This window comes from Lineus longissimus, chromosome 13, assembly GCF_910592395.1.
Source record: "Lineus longissimus chromosome 13, tnLinLong1.2, whole genome shotgun sequence".
Lineage (NCBI taxonomy): Eukaryota > Metazoa > Nemertea > Pilidiophora > Heteronemertea > Lineidae > Lineus > Lineus longissimus.
In genome coordinates, this window is record NC_088320.1 from 15,800,089 (window position 1) to 15,814,354 (window position 14,266).

Here is a 14,266-nt window from a genome sequence, read left to right on the forward strand (position 1 = left end):
CGAGAATTCATCAGCAAAACTGTCCAAGATCAAACATATTTGATTTTGTCATATAATGTAAAAGAATAATGATGAATCAAAAACCCTGTTTTATAGCATTTGATATACTTTTGGCACTTTGCCAATTGCCAATTGCCAATTGTCAGGTGAACTAACCCGTAGAGAGTACCGGGAGAGCTCAACACGAACATAAGACCCATGTGGCAAAAGACCCTAGCGGCAACCGTACTATACTGTACACTATGAAGTGCATTTACAATGAGGGAAACCACTTGCATTACTGCATTCTGGATTCTCTCTTCAAGTGGCCATAGGCCTATCATGGACACAAGGCTACGGAATCCGTCACAAAGAAATATCACAGAAGCATAAACTTTGTAGTAAAAGGTAAAGATTATGCATACGAAATATAACTTTGATTATACTTTAATTTTACTCACTAGTTTCCTACTTTACTAGCATGACCAGTAAATACCTTACTTCTAACTTCTAGTAGTATTTACCTCTTTTTTATGCATAAGGCCACCCATTACGCCCATGCAATTCAATGTATCCCATTAACTTGCAACTGTTCAGTGGTACCATGGGACAAATGTGATGAAATTTTAAAAAGCCCTGTCATGCCTAAATACTGCCTGGAATGTTAGTTATTTGGCTGGCTTGCAAACATCACTTTAGGCTTTTTTGATTTTGAATGATATCAACTAACAGGATTCTGGTCGCTTTTGAAATAAGAACTTCTTTTCTAGATTTTACTAGTTCGGAAAGATAGTTCGGTCAGCTCCCGGTTAGATTGCAATAATGGCATTCTGCATGGTCTCCCTGAAAGTACCATTGCTCCACTCCAGCGTATTCAGAACTGGGCTGCCAGGATTGTCCTCCGTCTTAGGAAATCTGCGCACATAACCCCTGCCCTTCGGCAATTGCACTGGCTCCCTGTTAGGTCAAGGATCGAGTACAAGATCTCGCTGACTGCTTATAAGATCTATAGCGGTCTTGCACCACAATATTTCGATGGGTTTTTGAGTGCTGCACCTGGCCGACGAGAGACGCGGTATTCTGGGCTTGATCGGGTCTCCGTCAAAAGAACCCGAACTCGGCTAGGCGACCGGAGTCTCTCGTCTTGTGCACCTGTTCTTTGGAACGCCCTCCCTGGCCACGTCAAGGCATGCCAAAATATCACCAGTTTCAAACTTCAGCTAAAGACGTGGCTTTTTAAGAAGCACTTCTCTGAATGATGTTTTTCGGTTTTGAACGGGGTGGCACCTTGATCAGGCTCATGGAAAGGCGCCGCCTATAAATGCTTTTCATTCATTCATTCATTCTCTCACAGGCAGTAAACACGGCCCCGCATTGTGTCATATTCAGGCATGTCTCACGAAAACGCTAATAAAACAATTTAGAATTATTGGAACTTTCTAAAATTCACTTATGACATTGACAAGATATAGGACTACACTTCTGTAAAGTTTGATGAAAATCGCAGCATTGAATTGTTTTTAAATCACGAAAATGTATGTACACAGAATGTACAAGAACCCTATAGCAGATTTAATGGGTAATTTGTGTAACACACAGTATGATCCCTATCGGCCTTTTATCACACTAAAATTTGCACTTTGAGCAGCATGGCGGGTTCGGATGTCGCCAAACTTTTTCTTGGGGTTGAAATTAGCACGCAGCAGGTAAAATAATCAAGTCAATTTATCAAACACCGGACACACATAAAGACTAGTTATCACTGGATGTTCATGGGTACTTTGATCTTGTTGACATTCGTTGTATACTATTGGGCCTGCCGCCTACGTGTATCGCTTTTATACTCCATGTATGTACTCGGCCAACATTATGACTGTGCATCGATGCATGTGTTCCGCGCTAATTACCGATTAGCGCCATCTTAAGATTGCGCTGCGCATTCTTAGGATCGTTTAATTGCGCGGCAATCTCGAGATCGCGCAAGGGTGAGCGTGCGCTTTTTGCCGATTGCGCATTTTAGAGATGATGATACTATGTTCAGCTTTGCATTGCCATTGGTAGCTTTATTTTTCACCTAATTTTTTGCTACACCAACAGTCACATTACTGTCATGTGACTGTCTATGGGATGCTGAAAGTAAATTAATTTAATACCGGCCAAAGTTGACTGTCGAGTGGTTGATTTGTATTTTGTACCTCAGGCCATACCTCAGGCCATGGAGGTATTATTAAGATAACTGCAGGCCATGGAGGTATTATTAAGATACTTCCATGCTCAGGCATTCGTTAGAGAAGGGAGACACTTAGGCCTACATGTAAGGTTTTATGTTATCTTCTCATTATAAATACTGTTTTATATTTCAGGTTATCCCCTAACACAGCTTGCTGATGGACATCCAACCTGAGAGCAATGCTTTTGAAAATTAATGATTGATCAAGTTCATTTGCTTGTAATCTTGCATCCGGATTTACTTAATGAATAAAGAGATACATCTAATAACTAAGATTTTATTATACGTTTATAATTATTTTATTTATAATAACATCCCAATAGTATTTACATTTCCTTGATATATATGATTACACAATACAATGTTTATGATATTTACACTTACAGTCGCACAATATTGTCATGGAACTTAGTTTATTCACCAATTAATGATAATTGATAATTGGTAATTGGTTATTATATGTAAATTAGCGTTCTGTCATAGTGATCATTTCACCAAAAATTATCAATGAATATTAATCATGATAATTAGTAAGTGCTAAAATTGGCTTGTGTCAAGTCAAATATGAACATATCATCATCTCAGAAGCCTAATTAGCAGTGGTAGGTAATTAATGCAGCCATGCCTTTGATAATGTGAACAGATCTCACTATGACACTTTGACCAATATTTTATACTGACCATCATCTCAGAAGCCGCTAAGGCGGCCATGCCTTTAATAATGTGAACAGATCTCACTATGACACTTTGACCAATATTTTATACTGATCATCATCTCAGAAGCCTAATTAGCAGTGGTAATTAATGCGGCCATGCCTTTGATAATGTGAACAGATCTCAGTATGACACTTTTTGACGAATATGATATGACTTACTCTCCACAAGGGACGACATTTTCTTTGTCACCAAAGGTGGGATTATAGTCTAATGAATAACGTAGGGGACAACATTTTCTTTCGCACTAAGTGTCCTTTATTCACATTGATGATTATGAACGGCCCCTTACCCCGGTGTAATGTTTTTGAGTGTTTCTGTTTTTGAGTGTTTCCCCTCATTGTTTGGGAACGCTCAAAAATAGATTGACGAGTTTTTCTGTGTATCCCTCTTATTGAACAGTCATGGTCTCTCTAGCTGCCTATTGTTTGGAAACACTGAAACATGGGGAACAACCACAGATGTTACACCGGCCCTTACCATAAATCTAACAATCCCTCAACAATCATTGAACAATAGAACGAATTCTACTACTATAGTTTTACCTGTTGTTGTGGGACAAGGGAGACTAGTGTCTCGTGATAGTAGTACGTAGGGGACACCATTTTCTTTCACACCAAGTTTCCCGTCCTCGTTTTCTTGTAACATTGCAGAAGTTGATGGGACTTTTCACAAAATTCAAGCCCATGAGCCGTGCGGAAGATTATTGTTGGAATGGCAACCCATAGTTCATATATTTCATCATAATTTATGCAGTCTGATGTTGCAAATTCTCGGAGAGAACATGATAAGTCAGTTATATTATTTGCAGGACAATCATTCATCATTCGTTCATTGGCTCGCAAGACCCCCCAACTCCCTTGCGCGATCTCGAGATTGCCGCGCAATTATAGGATCCTAAGAATGCGCAGCGCAATCTTAAGATAGCGCAGATCGGTAAAATGCGCGGAACACATGCATTGCATGACAGCATCCGTTTGTAATTGAGTAGGTTCAGGAAATGACTATGTTTTAACAATTCATTATGGTTTTATAATACCTTTAACAGTCGACAGTACTGCCATACTACTCATACTGGCTTTGATAGTTTGTGCAATAAATTGAATCGAATTGAATTGGTAATGTAGGCCTAATACATGCAATGCATGATCTGGGCAACTATATTTAGCCTCGAATTACTACTAACTAAGGGGTTTCGCCCAGTATTCGTTCTTCATATGATGTTATAAAACTTGGTTGTTAAGGCAGGTGCAATTATTGTTGACCGGTCAGAGGGAAAGTCGTGTTCCCAATCCCATGTCATGTGTAGGCCAGATAGTTGATATCTCACTCGTAGAATAAACTTTTGCCCATAATTGTAAGTCTCCGATTCCTGATATTCATATCATACTCACGATGAACTCAGAGTTGCTGCCTACAAGGGTTAAGGGGTAACATATATCAGTTCGGCAATGTCAAAATTCGGCAGCGATGCCGTCTGAGGCAACCGTTGCCGTAAAGTGACACTTCCAATGAAAATTGACACCACAGCATTGAAATTAAAATCATGTGAGCATCGTTCGATTAATTTTTGGTTGCTGCTGAAATGAATTAAAAAACACATATTTTACACACAGATGATTGTAATTTTCCCGTTTTTTACACCATATTCTGCAGTAGGCCTACATGTCATCTGCTGAGCCAGAGCTTACAAGCCGGGGACATGGGACAGGTCGTATTATTTGGCTGTATTTGAGTAAGGGTATTAGAATTGAACCTCCATCAGTTGGTCTGACGCCACATTTCAGTGGAGGCCATTCTGAAAATTGAGAATTTTCAAAAATGCGTGGATAGACTTACATTTCCTTGGGTAAATATTTAGATCAATACCAGCTGCCCCCTATTAATCTATAATGGAACCCCCGATCGGCAGCGCTCGGCCCCGAAGTTATCCCGAAGCTGAGGGATGCCGCGTGAGGCATCCGAGGGATGCCGTATAAAGCAACCGTTGCTGTTAACAGCAACGGGGGATTCCTCGAACGGCATCGCTGCTGAATTTTGACGTTTGCCGAACTGATATAGCTGTAAAATATGCTGCCTTCTGGGGTTGCTTTTTGCGCAGTCAGCGGTGTAGGCCTATATGCATCACGCATGCAAATTGTATTCATTGCATGCACATGCATGGTCATGATAGCACTGCAGATTTCTTGTTCAGACTTCCTACCCTTTTGATTTGGACTGACACTGCACTGTTGACTGTACATGCATCCTAAATCACAATACAAGGATCTGGATGTACAGTACCGGGGGAGCTGCCGGTACGTTTTGAGATTACCCATAAGTCTTTGGGGTAGTCTCGCACATACGGAATATAACCAATCAATCTTTCTCCTTCTGAGAAAAACTGTGTTGCGCTCAACTACAAATCATGTATAATCAGGTAGACACGTATTGGCCTTTGAATGAGCATAATCAATGAATGCGGCTTTCTCATTGGCGGATCGTTAAATTATTCACTGACAGACTTGTGGGTAATCTAAAAACGTACCGCCAGGATTTCCGGTACTGTACATCCAGATTGTAGTATAGGCCCAGTACAACTCGAGTACAACTACAGACATCACTAAAAATCAATTCGGGTCATTGTCAATGTCATTGGATTGATTGGCACACTCCACTCCAGGCTTGGCACTGTTAGACTGTACATACTTCATAGCTACAGCATAGTTGATTCGTAAAGGGTCCTGAATCTGCGTACTTCCTGGTTTTGCCAGAAAGAAAGAAGTAGGCCGGGGCTCTTCGATGATCCTTAATGCATTACATACAAACTACTCGCTGTTCTAACGACGGTCATTTTCACCCTAACCCTAACGCTAACCCTGACCGTGACCTTTCCAGCACTAACCCTAACACTTCCCTTACACTAATCTTAACTCCCTCGTCCCTATCTTCAGTTTATTCTTTAAATCGCATAAACTCTATTATGACCATAGTCTTGTCCAAGATGTCGTCAGTTGAGAAATCCTGAAAATCGCTCTCATTTTCACAATTGCTCTCGGATTTCTATCAAACCTACTTCAACTGAGCATTACAACATGTCCCTGGGTTTTAATCCATTCGAAAGTTCCACGACCGCTCCAGAAAATCATGATTTTGTGCAGCATATGAGCCCTAATGCTATGCATGTCAAACATTGCGGGTCATGATGACGCTACTTGCAACAGAGCATCTTGAGCTTGTCCAACGTAATTTTTCATGGCCTTTCTTCAATGGCGTGAAACCCCCGTACATGTGTGTTGACCTGCTAAAATTTCCTATGCTGGAACATCAGGCCATTTTCTGGAGGGTTTGTGGTAGGAATAAACTATTGAATGGATAAAAATGCAGTGACATACCGGTACTAGAACAATGAATTTGAAAAAACCTAACTTTAATTTGTACTTGTAGGGCTACACCAACAGACATCACTAAAAATCAATTCGGGTCTTTAATTTGTACTAGGTATTTGAAAAAGCTGGATCGCTGGACTGCCAGATTCACTGGATTGTGATCGTGGATCAGCACCGCCTGGATTGGGGATTGTTCAGAAAATGGTGTGCATGTTGCAATACTCTGGCTCATGCTGTCGTTATCACAACTGTCTGATCAAATGCCCCGACTCAAGTATAATCATTCAGACATTGACAAGTAGGAAGATCTTCAGCTACATTGCAAACTTTCTGTCAGCTTGGTAGTTCATGCAGAATCGCCGGTGATAGCCCGCGTGAGACTGCAGTGGCAGTGTGTCTACTTGAAGCACATGGTGTTAAACGTTAGGGATTTGTGAATTGTGCAATCCATCCAGGCGGTGGTGATCCATGAGTCACAATCCAATGCATCCAGGCGGTGGTGATCAATCCATGAGTCACAATCCAATACATCCAACAATCTCAGACCTGCCAACCTGTTACGATTTTCCGTATTTAGTACAGATTTTGGCCGAAAAACGCATTTTAGTACGGCGTTACGGAATTGCTATCAAAAATACGATTTTCAAAAAAAAGTTCAATTTTTTTTCGTTTCGTCGATTTCATTTTGTTGATTTCTCATCTGTGCACCGCCAAGTCTCGCGCAAATCACATTAACTTTTTCAAATACATTGGCAATATGATACTGCCAGTGTTTCTCCTGCGTTGCGCACGACTCACTCTCAGATTACAATATGGCGGATTTCGATTTTGATGGCTTGAATTTGATGCAATTTTCAAAGCAATTTTCCGATGCCTAAGCGCAAGCAATGTGTTACTGAAAGACCCCCCCCCCCCCGAAATACTGAAAAAGTGACAAATTCAGGGGAAAAATACGGAAAAGGGTATTTGGGGGTTAGCAGCTCTGCAATCTGGTGATCAAGCTTTTTCGAATACCGGGCTACTCCATGGTTAGTCAATGCCTATGCTTTATATTTACTTAAAACTTACAAGTGCCACCACCTGATATCAGATTTTTCTTCATTCCAGGTGAAGGTGATTGCTGTGGACAATGAGCTGAGCATTGTCTATGAAAATGCGGTGAAATACGACACAGAACTTCCTCACTATGGGTATGTATCCCCAGATTATAATATTCCTTCAAGACTATTTTCAAAAGTACCATTGACGAATTCGAAGAAGACAAATCAGTGCCAAAACAAATCAAATGCGCACACTCGGAACACGTCAGAATGCCTAAGTCGACTTCAGACAAAACCTAGAGACACGGCGATCCTTTGTTGAAGGTGAAACACATGACTGGTCAGTCAGTGCCAAGGTGAAACGCATGACTGGTCAGTCAGTGCTAAGGTGAAACGCATGACTGGTCATTGCCAAGGTGAAACGCATGACTGGTCAGTGCCAAGGTGAAACGCATGACTGGTCAGTCAGTGCCAAGGTGAAACGCATGACTGGTCAGTCAGTGCCAAGGTGAAACGCATGACTGGTCATTGCCAAGGTGAAACGCATGACTGGTCAGTGCCAAGGTGAAACGCATGACTGGTCAGTCAGTGCCAAGGTGAAACGCATGACTGGTCAGTCAGTGCCAAGGTGAAACGCATGACTGGTCATTGCCAAGGTGAAACGCATGACTGGTCAGTCAGTGCCAAGGTGAAACGCATGACTGGTCAGTCAGTGCCAAGGTGAAACGCATGACTGGTCAGTCAGTGCCAAGGTGAAACGCATGAAAATGCTTAATCTTCATCTTAGTATCGATAAAAATGCCACTTTAGACTTTGAATTTGAAACATAAGTCCCCCCCCCCCTCCCCTCTGTATAAAACCCTGAGAAGGTGGGTACATACCCACTCTTTAAGCAAAGGTGGGTATTTGTACCTCCCCCCCCCCCCCCAACTGGCAGAAATCGAGTCCCTGTATGTATTGTCTATTACTTTCATTTGATTAGGACCCATGGTGGTGCACATATTCATGAGGACAACCACACCGTGACGGCACCAACTCTGATGTGGGTTGAGGTAGGTGGGCGATGGCCCCAAACAAACAAGTCACTGCTACCTGCGACAGAGCTAAGACAATGAGTGATATGAATAAAGACTAGCAAATGCTTTTACTCCGGTTTTGTACAGGAAGGCCTAGTGTAAATGTACATGGAGATTTAGATAAAAGCATTTGCTAGTCTTTATTCATATCACCCAGTGTGACGATTCCGGTTGGAATGCAGATTGGCTAAAATGCAATCACTCGTAATGTTGTCCTTGGTCCTCTGTCCCAGGTCGTATGCGTACATTTGCGCCGGGCTTTAGTGATATGTCTACTTTTTGGCTAACACTCTGACATGGCCTATGCTGTTCGCTGATAAGAATTCAAAATTTGTCATTGAATTAGAATTATTTCCAATTGCGTAGAAGTGTTCTTGCCATAGGGTTGATAATGTTGGGCACCTTTTATGAAGCCTTAAATAGTTGAATATACCTACCCTTAAAAAGATCGCAAGCAAACGACTGTTGGCCTGGTTCTGTACGGCAGTCCTTCTCAAGGCTCCCTTCGGTAAGCCTTGACGGTGCCGTTTCCTTGTGGCATCAATGTGGAAGTTTGAGGGGAAGCCTGGATGTCTCCATCGTCAAGTCATGGCCCAACCACTTCCACTTGCAGAGACATTGGGTGACTGATTATGAATAAAGACTAGCAATGCTTTTATCTAAATCTCCATGTACATTTACACTAGGCCTTTCTGTACAAAACTGAAGTAAAAGCCTTTGCTAGTCTTGATTCATATCATCCATTGTTGCAGACTTCATTCCTTCTGGCAAACTCCTAGTTTGTGATACCACTGCATAGCAGGATGCATCTCAGTCATGGTCATCAAACCAGCTGTATTATAATGTTCCAGGAATTATATGTTGGCATTCCCTAATTATATGTTGGCATTCCCTTGCAGGCTGTTGACCTCGTCCTCAGTAAGATGAAGAACGATGGATTCGACTTCTCCAAGGTTGTGGCCCTGTCTGGTACTGGCCAGGTTTGTGACTTATCTGTTCATTGCAACCATCTTCGTGGGCCGGGGAGCTTCATAGCCTGGTGGTTAACGCTGCTGGCTACCTCCAAAAGAGGTTGGGGAGAACCCAGGATTGTATTTCTGGATGAACCGGTGCCCCGCATCAGATTCGGGAGGGTGTATTGGGATAAGGAGTTCAGCTGCTACGAGCCCCTGTCGAAGATAATTGCCAAATTCCCTGAAAGTCTGTCTTGTTTGAATCGGTAGATGTAGTTGTATGTAGCCTTTGTGCTGTCTTCAGCCCCATTCCATTGGATACATTGAATAGTGAGGTTGACTAGTGATTGCAATGGGTACATCATACGTCGTATCTCATATATTTCAGCAACATGGTAGTGTGTACTGGAAGCGTGGGGCCGTCGACATCCTTTCAAACATGGAGCCAGAGAAAAGCCTCAAAGTGCAGTTACAGGTATTGTACATATGTACATGTTCTCACTTCAGCAATGTGGTAGTGTGTACTGGAAGCATGGCGCAATCGATGCCTTTTCCAAAATTGAGCCAGAAAAATCTCTTCGAGCACAGTTAAAGGTACGCCACGGCCGTTAGCTCGGCGATATTTACTTTTGGGGAAACCACTGTTCACCGTTACTATAGATCGCTTGCTGATCACCGCACCAACGATGGGTTGAATAGTCTAAAACATCCGAGTGAGAAGATTTCATTTTCATAATGGGTAATGTATATAGCCTCGTTTTCACCACAAAGGTTTGGATGAGACAACCCAAACCGCTTGGGTTGGTACAAAATGTGGAAGCTTTTCAAAAGCATTTAAAACCAAATTTTTCGACATTTTATTTGAGATGTTTTAGAATAGAAATCGATACCTCACTGGAGGCAAAAACCTCTGCTAAGCCTCGGTTTTGGTCTACAGTTTAGCTCCACCCTCGCGGTTTGGGTGAGATAACCATCACCTCCAGTGCGGTGTCGATACCTTAACCAAAGAGTAGGATAATATATGTGGAATATGAACTACCAGGGTCCAGTTGTTAGAAAGCATGATAGCTCATAACATCATGATGGCATGTTGTTACATGTGTATTGATGTACATGAAACAACATGTCAACATGATGTTATGAACTAACACCAACACTGAATGTACACCAACACTGAATGTGCACCAACACTGAATGTACACCAACACTGAATGTACACCAACACTGAATGTGCACCAACACTGAATGTACACCAACACTGAATGTGCACCAACACTGAATGTGCACCAACACTGAATGTACACCAACACTGAATGAGCACCAACACTGAATGTGCACCAACACTGAATGTGCACCAACACTGAATGTACACCAACACTGAATGTACACCAACACTGAATGTACACCAACACTGAATGTGCACCAACACTGAATGTACACCAACACTGAATGTGCACCAACACTGAATGTGCACCAACACTGAATGTACACCAACACTGAATGTACACTAACACTGATGTATACCAACACTGAATGTACACCAACACTGAATGTACACCAACACTGAATGTGCACCAACACTGAATGTGCACCAACACTGATGTACACCAACACTGAATGTACACCAACACTGAATTACACCAACACTGAATGTGCACCAACACTGAATGTGCACCAACACTGAATGTACACCAACACTGAATGTGCACCAACAATGAATGTGCACCAACACTGAATGTGCACCAACACTGAATGTACACCAACAATGAATGTGCACCAAACACTGAATGTACACCAACACTGAATGTACACCAACACTGAATGTACACTAACACTGATGTACACCAACACTGAATGTACACCAACACTGAATGTGCACCAACACTGATGTACACCAACACGGAATGTACACCAACACTGAATGTACACTAACACTGATGTACACCAACACTGAATGTGCACCAACACTGAATGTACACCAACAATGAATGTGCACCAACACTGAATGTACACCAACACTGAATGTGCACCAACACTGAATGTACACCAACACTGAATGTGCACCAACAGTGAATGTACACCAACACTGAATGTGCACCAACACTGAATGTACACCAACAGTGAATGTACACCAACACTGAATGTGCACCAACAGTGAATGTACACCAACACTGAATGTGCACCAACAGTGAATGTACACCAACACTGAATGTGCACCAACACTGAATGTACACCAACACTGAATGTGCACCAACAGTGAATGTACACCAACACTGAATGTGCACCAACACTGAATGTGCACCAACAGTGAATGTACACCAACACTGAATGTGCACCAACACTGAATGTACACCAACACTGAATGTGCACCAACAGTGAATGTGCACCAACACTGAATGTGCACCAACAGTGAATGTCCACCAACACTGAATGTGCACCAACAGTGAATGTACACCAACACTGAATGTGCACCAACAGTGAATGTACACCAACACTGAATGTGCACCAACACTGAATGTACACCAACACTGAATGTGCACCAACAGTGAATGTACACCAACACTGAATGTGCACCAACACTGAATGTACACCAACAGTGAATGTACACCAACACTGAATGTGCACCAACAGTGAATGTACACCAACACTGAATGTGCACCAACAGTGAATGTACACCAACACTGAATGTGCACCAACACTGAATGTACACCAACACTGAATGTGCACCAACAGTGAATGTACACCAACACTGAATGTGCACCAACACTGAATGTGCACCAACAGTGAATGTACACCAACACTGAATGTGCACCAACACTGAATGTGCACCAACACTTAATGTGCACCAACAGTGAATGTGCACCAACACTGAATGTGCACCAACAGTGAATGTACACCAACACTGAATGTGCACCAACAGTGAATGTACACCAACACTGAATGTGCACCAACAGTGAATGTACACCAACACTGAATGTGCACCAACACTGAATGTACACCAACACTGAATGTGCACCAACAGTGAATGTACACCAACACTGAATGTGCACCAACACTGAATGTACACCAACAGTGAATGTACACCAACACTGAATGTGCACCAACAGTGAATGTACACCAACACTGAATGTGCACCAACACTGAATGTACACCAACACTGAATGTACACCAACACTGAATGTACACCAACACTGAATGTACACCAACACTGAATGTGCACCAACACTGAATGTGCACCAACAGTGAATGTACACCAACACTGAATGTGCACCAACACTGAATGTACACCAACACTGAATGTGCACCAACAGTGAATGTACACCAACACTGAATGTGCACCAACACTGAATGTGCACCAACAGTGAATGTACACCAACACTGAATGTGCACCAACACTGAATGTACACCAACACTTAATGTGCACCAACAGTGAATGTACACCAACACTGAATGTGCACCAACAGTGAATGTACACCAACACTGAATGTGCACCAACAGTGAATGTACACCAACACTGAATGTGCACCAACAGTGAATGTACACCAACACTGAATGTGCACCAACACTGAATGTACACCAACACTGAATGTGCACCAACAGTGAATGTACACCAACACTGAATGTGCACCAACACTGAATGTACACCAACAGTGAATGTACACCAACACTGAATGTGCACCAACAGTGAATGTACACCAACACTGAATGTGCACCAACACTGAATGTACACCAACAGTGAATGTACACCAACACTGAATGTGCACCAACACTGAATGTACACCAACACTGAATGTACACCAACACTGAATGTACACCAACACTGAATGTACACCAACACTGAATGTACACCAACACTGAATGTACACCAACACTGAATGTACACCAACACTGAATGTACACTAACAACGTGCTCTTTAAGTCAAATGTTCTGGTTTCTTCCTTACCAGGAATGTTTCAGTGTTGCTGACTCACCCATCTGGATGGACTCCAGCACCACAGCCATTTGCCACCAGCTGGAGGAATCGGTCGGTGGAGCACAGGTATTGTACAACTATTGAGACCAATGAAAAATTCTAACAAGCCACCCATTCATGGAAAACAGTAAAACCCCTCTATTAAGGACACCTTCGGGACTTTCCTTAATAAAGAGGTGTCCTGATTAGAGAGGTCAAATTGAATGGAAACGACCAATTCTGGACCAAAATTAGTGTCCTTAGAGAGGGTGTCCTGATTTGAGAGGTGTCTGCTTAAGGAGGTTCCACTGTAGTTCATACAAGCCGCCTGATGGCTGATGTGATTTCGTAACCCCCGTCAAGATGGCGTCAAACCTAAAACGGCTTGAGTGTTGTCATTATGAGCCTTGTCTCGGTGGAACAGTACTTTGAACCACAAAATTTAAATGTTGACTATTCCAAATGATTTTAAAAGAAGTAAAATCCCCTAAAATTTTGACTTTGGCGGGTTAGAAAATGTTCTTCATTTTCAAATAAAAAAAATGTTTTTATTTTTTTTTTTTCGTGAATCTAGTTTTTTGCAAATTTGTTGAAATATGATGCCTGTGGACATTTTGTGGTCTACGGTATTCCACTTTGGTTGGTTGATATATAGGGGTACTGACACTAAACTGATGCTGATCTACTGGGACCCTTCCTTCATCTCGTGAATCTTGCTGCTGCCCGTTTATCACGGCAGTGGCCAAGTGATGGCACTGCTGAAATCGTTTGAAATTAATTTGTGTGTGTTTGTTTCAGCGACTGGCTTCACTCTCAGGGAGCATTGGTGTTGAAAGATTCACTGGGCCACAGATTGCTAAGATCAGCCGTAACAAGCCAGATGCTTATCATGACACAGAGGTAAGCCAGGATCAAGCGCTACAACTGAGATGTTCATCTTTCATAGCGCTTAA

General features: G+C 42.3%; 1 protein-coding gene across 1 annotated transcript in view; it reads left to right on the forward strand.

Moving 5' to 3' along the window:
* Nucleotides 1–1,357: 1,357 nt before the first annotated feature.
* The window catches only part of LOC135498053 (xylulose kinase-like), a 28,292-nt gene continuing 15,383 nt past the window's right edge, over nt 1,358–14,266 (forward strand). Inside the window, exons 1-7 of the mRNA XM_064788202.1 lie at nt 1,358–1,685; nt 7,399–7,481; nt 8,314–8,383; nt 9,307–9,387; nt 9,749–9,835; nt 13,308–13,400; nt 14,112–14,213. Of these exons, the coding sequence (XP_064644272.1) occupies nt 1,629–1,685; nt 7,399–7,481; nt 8,314–8,383; nt 9,307–9,387; nt 9,749–9,835; nt 13,308–13,400; nt 14,112–14,213 (573 nt within the window). The 5' untranslated portion in view covers nt 1,358–1,628. The remainder of the gene's footprint in view (nt 1,686–7,398; nt 7,482–8,313; nt 8,384–9,306; nt 9,388–9,748; nt 9,836–13,307; nt 13,401–14,111; nt 14,214–14,266) is intronic.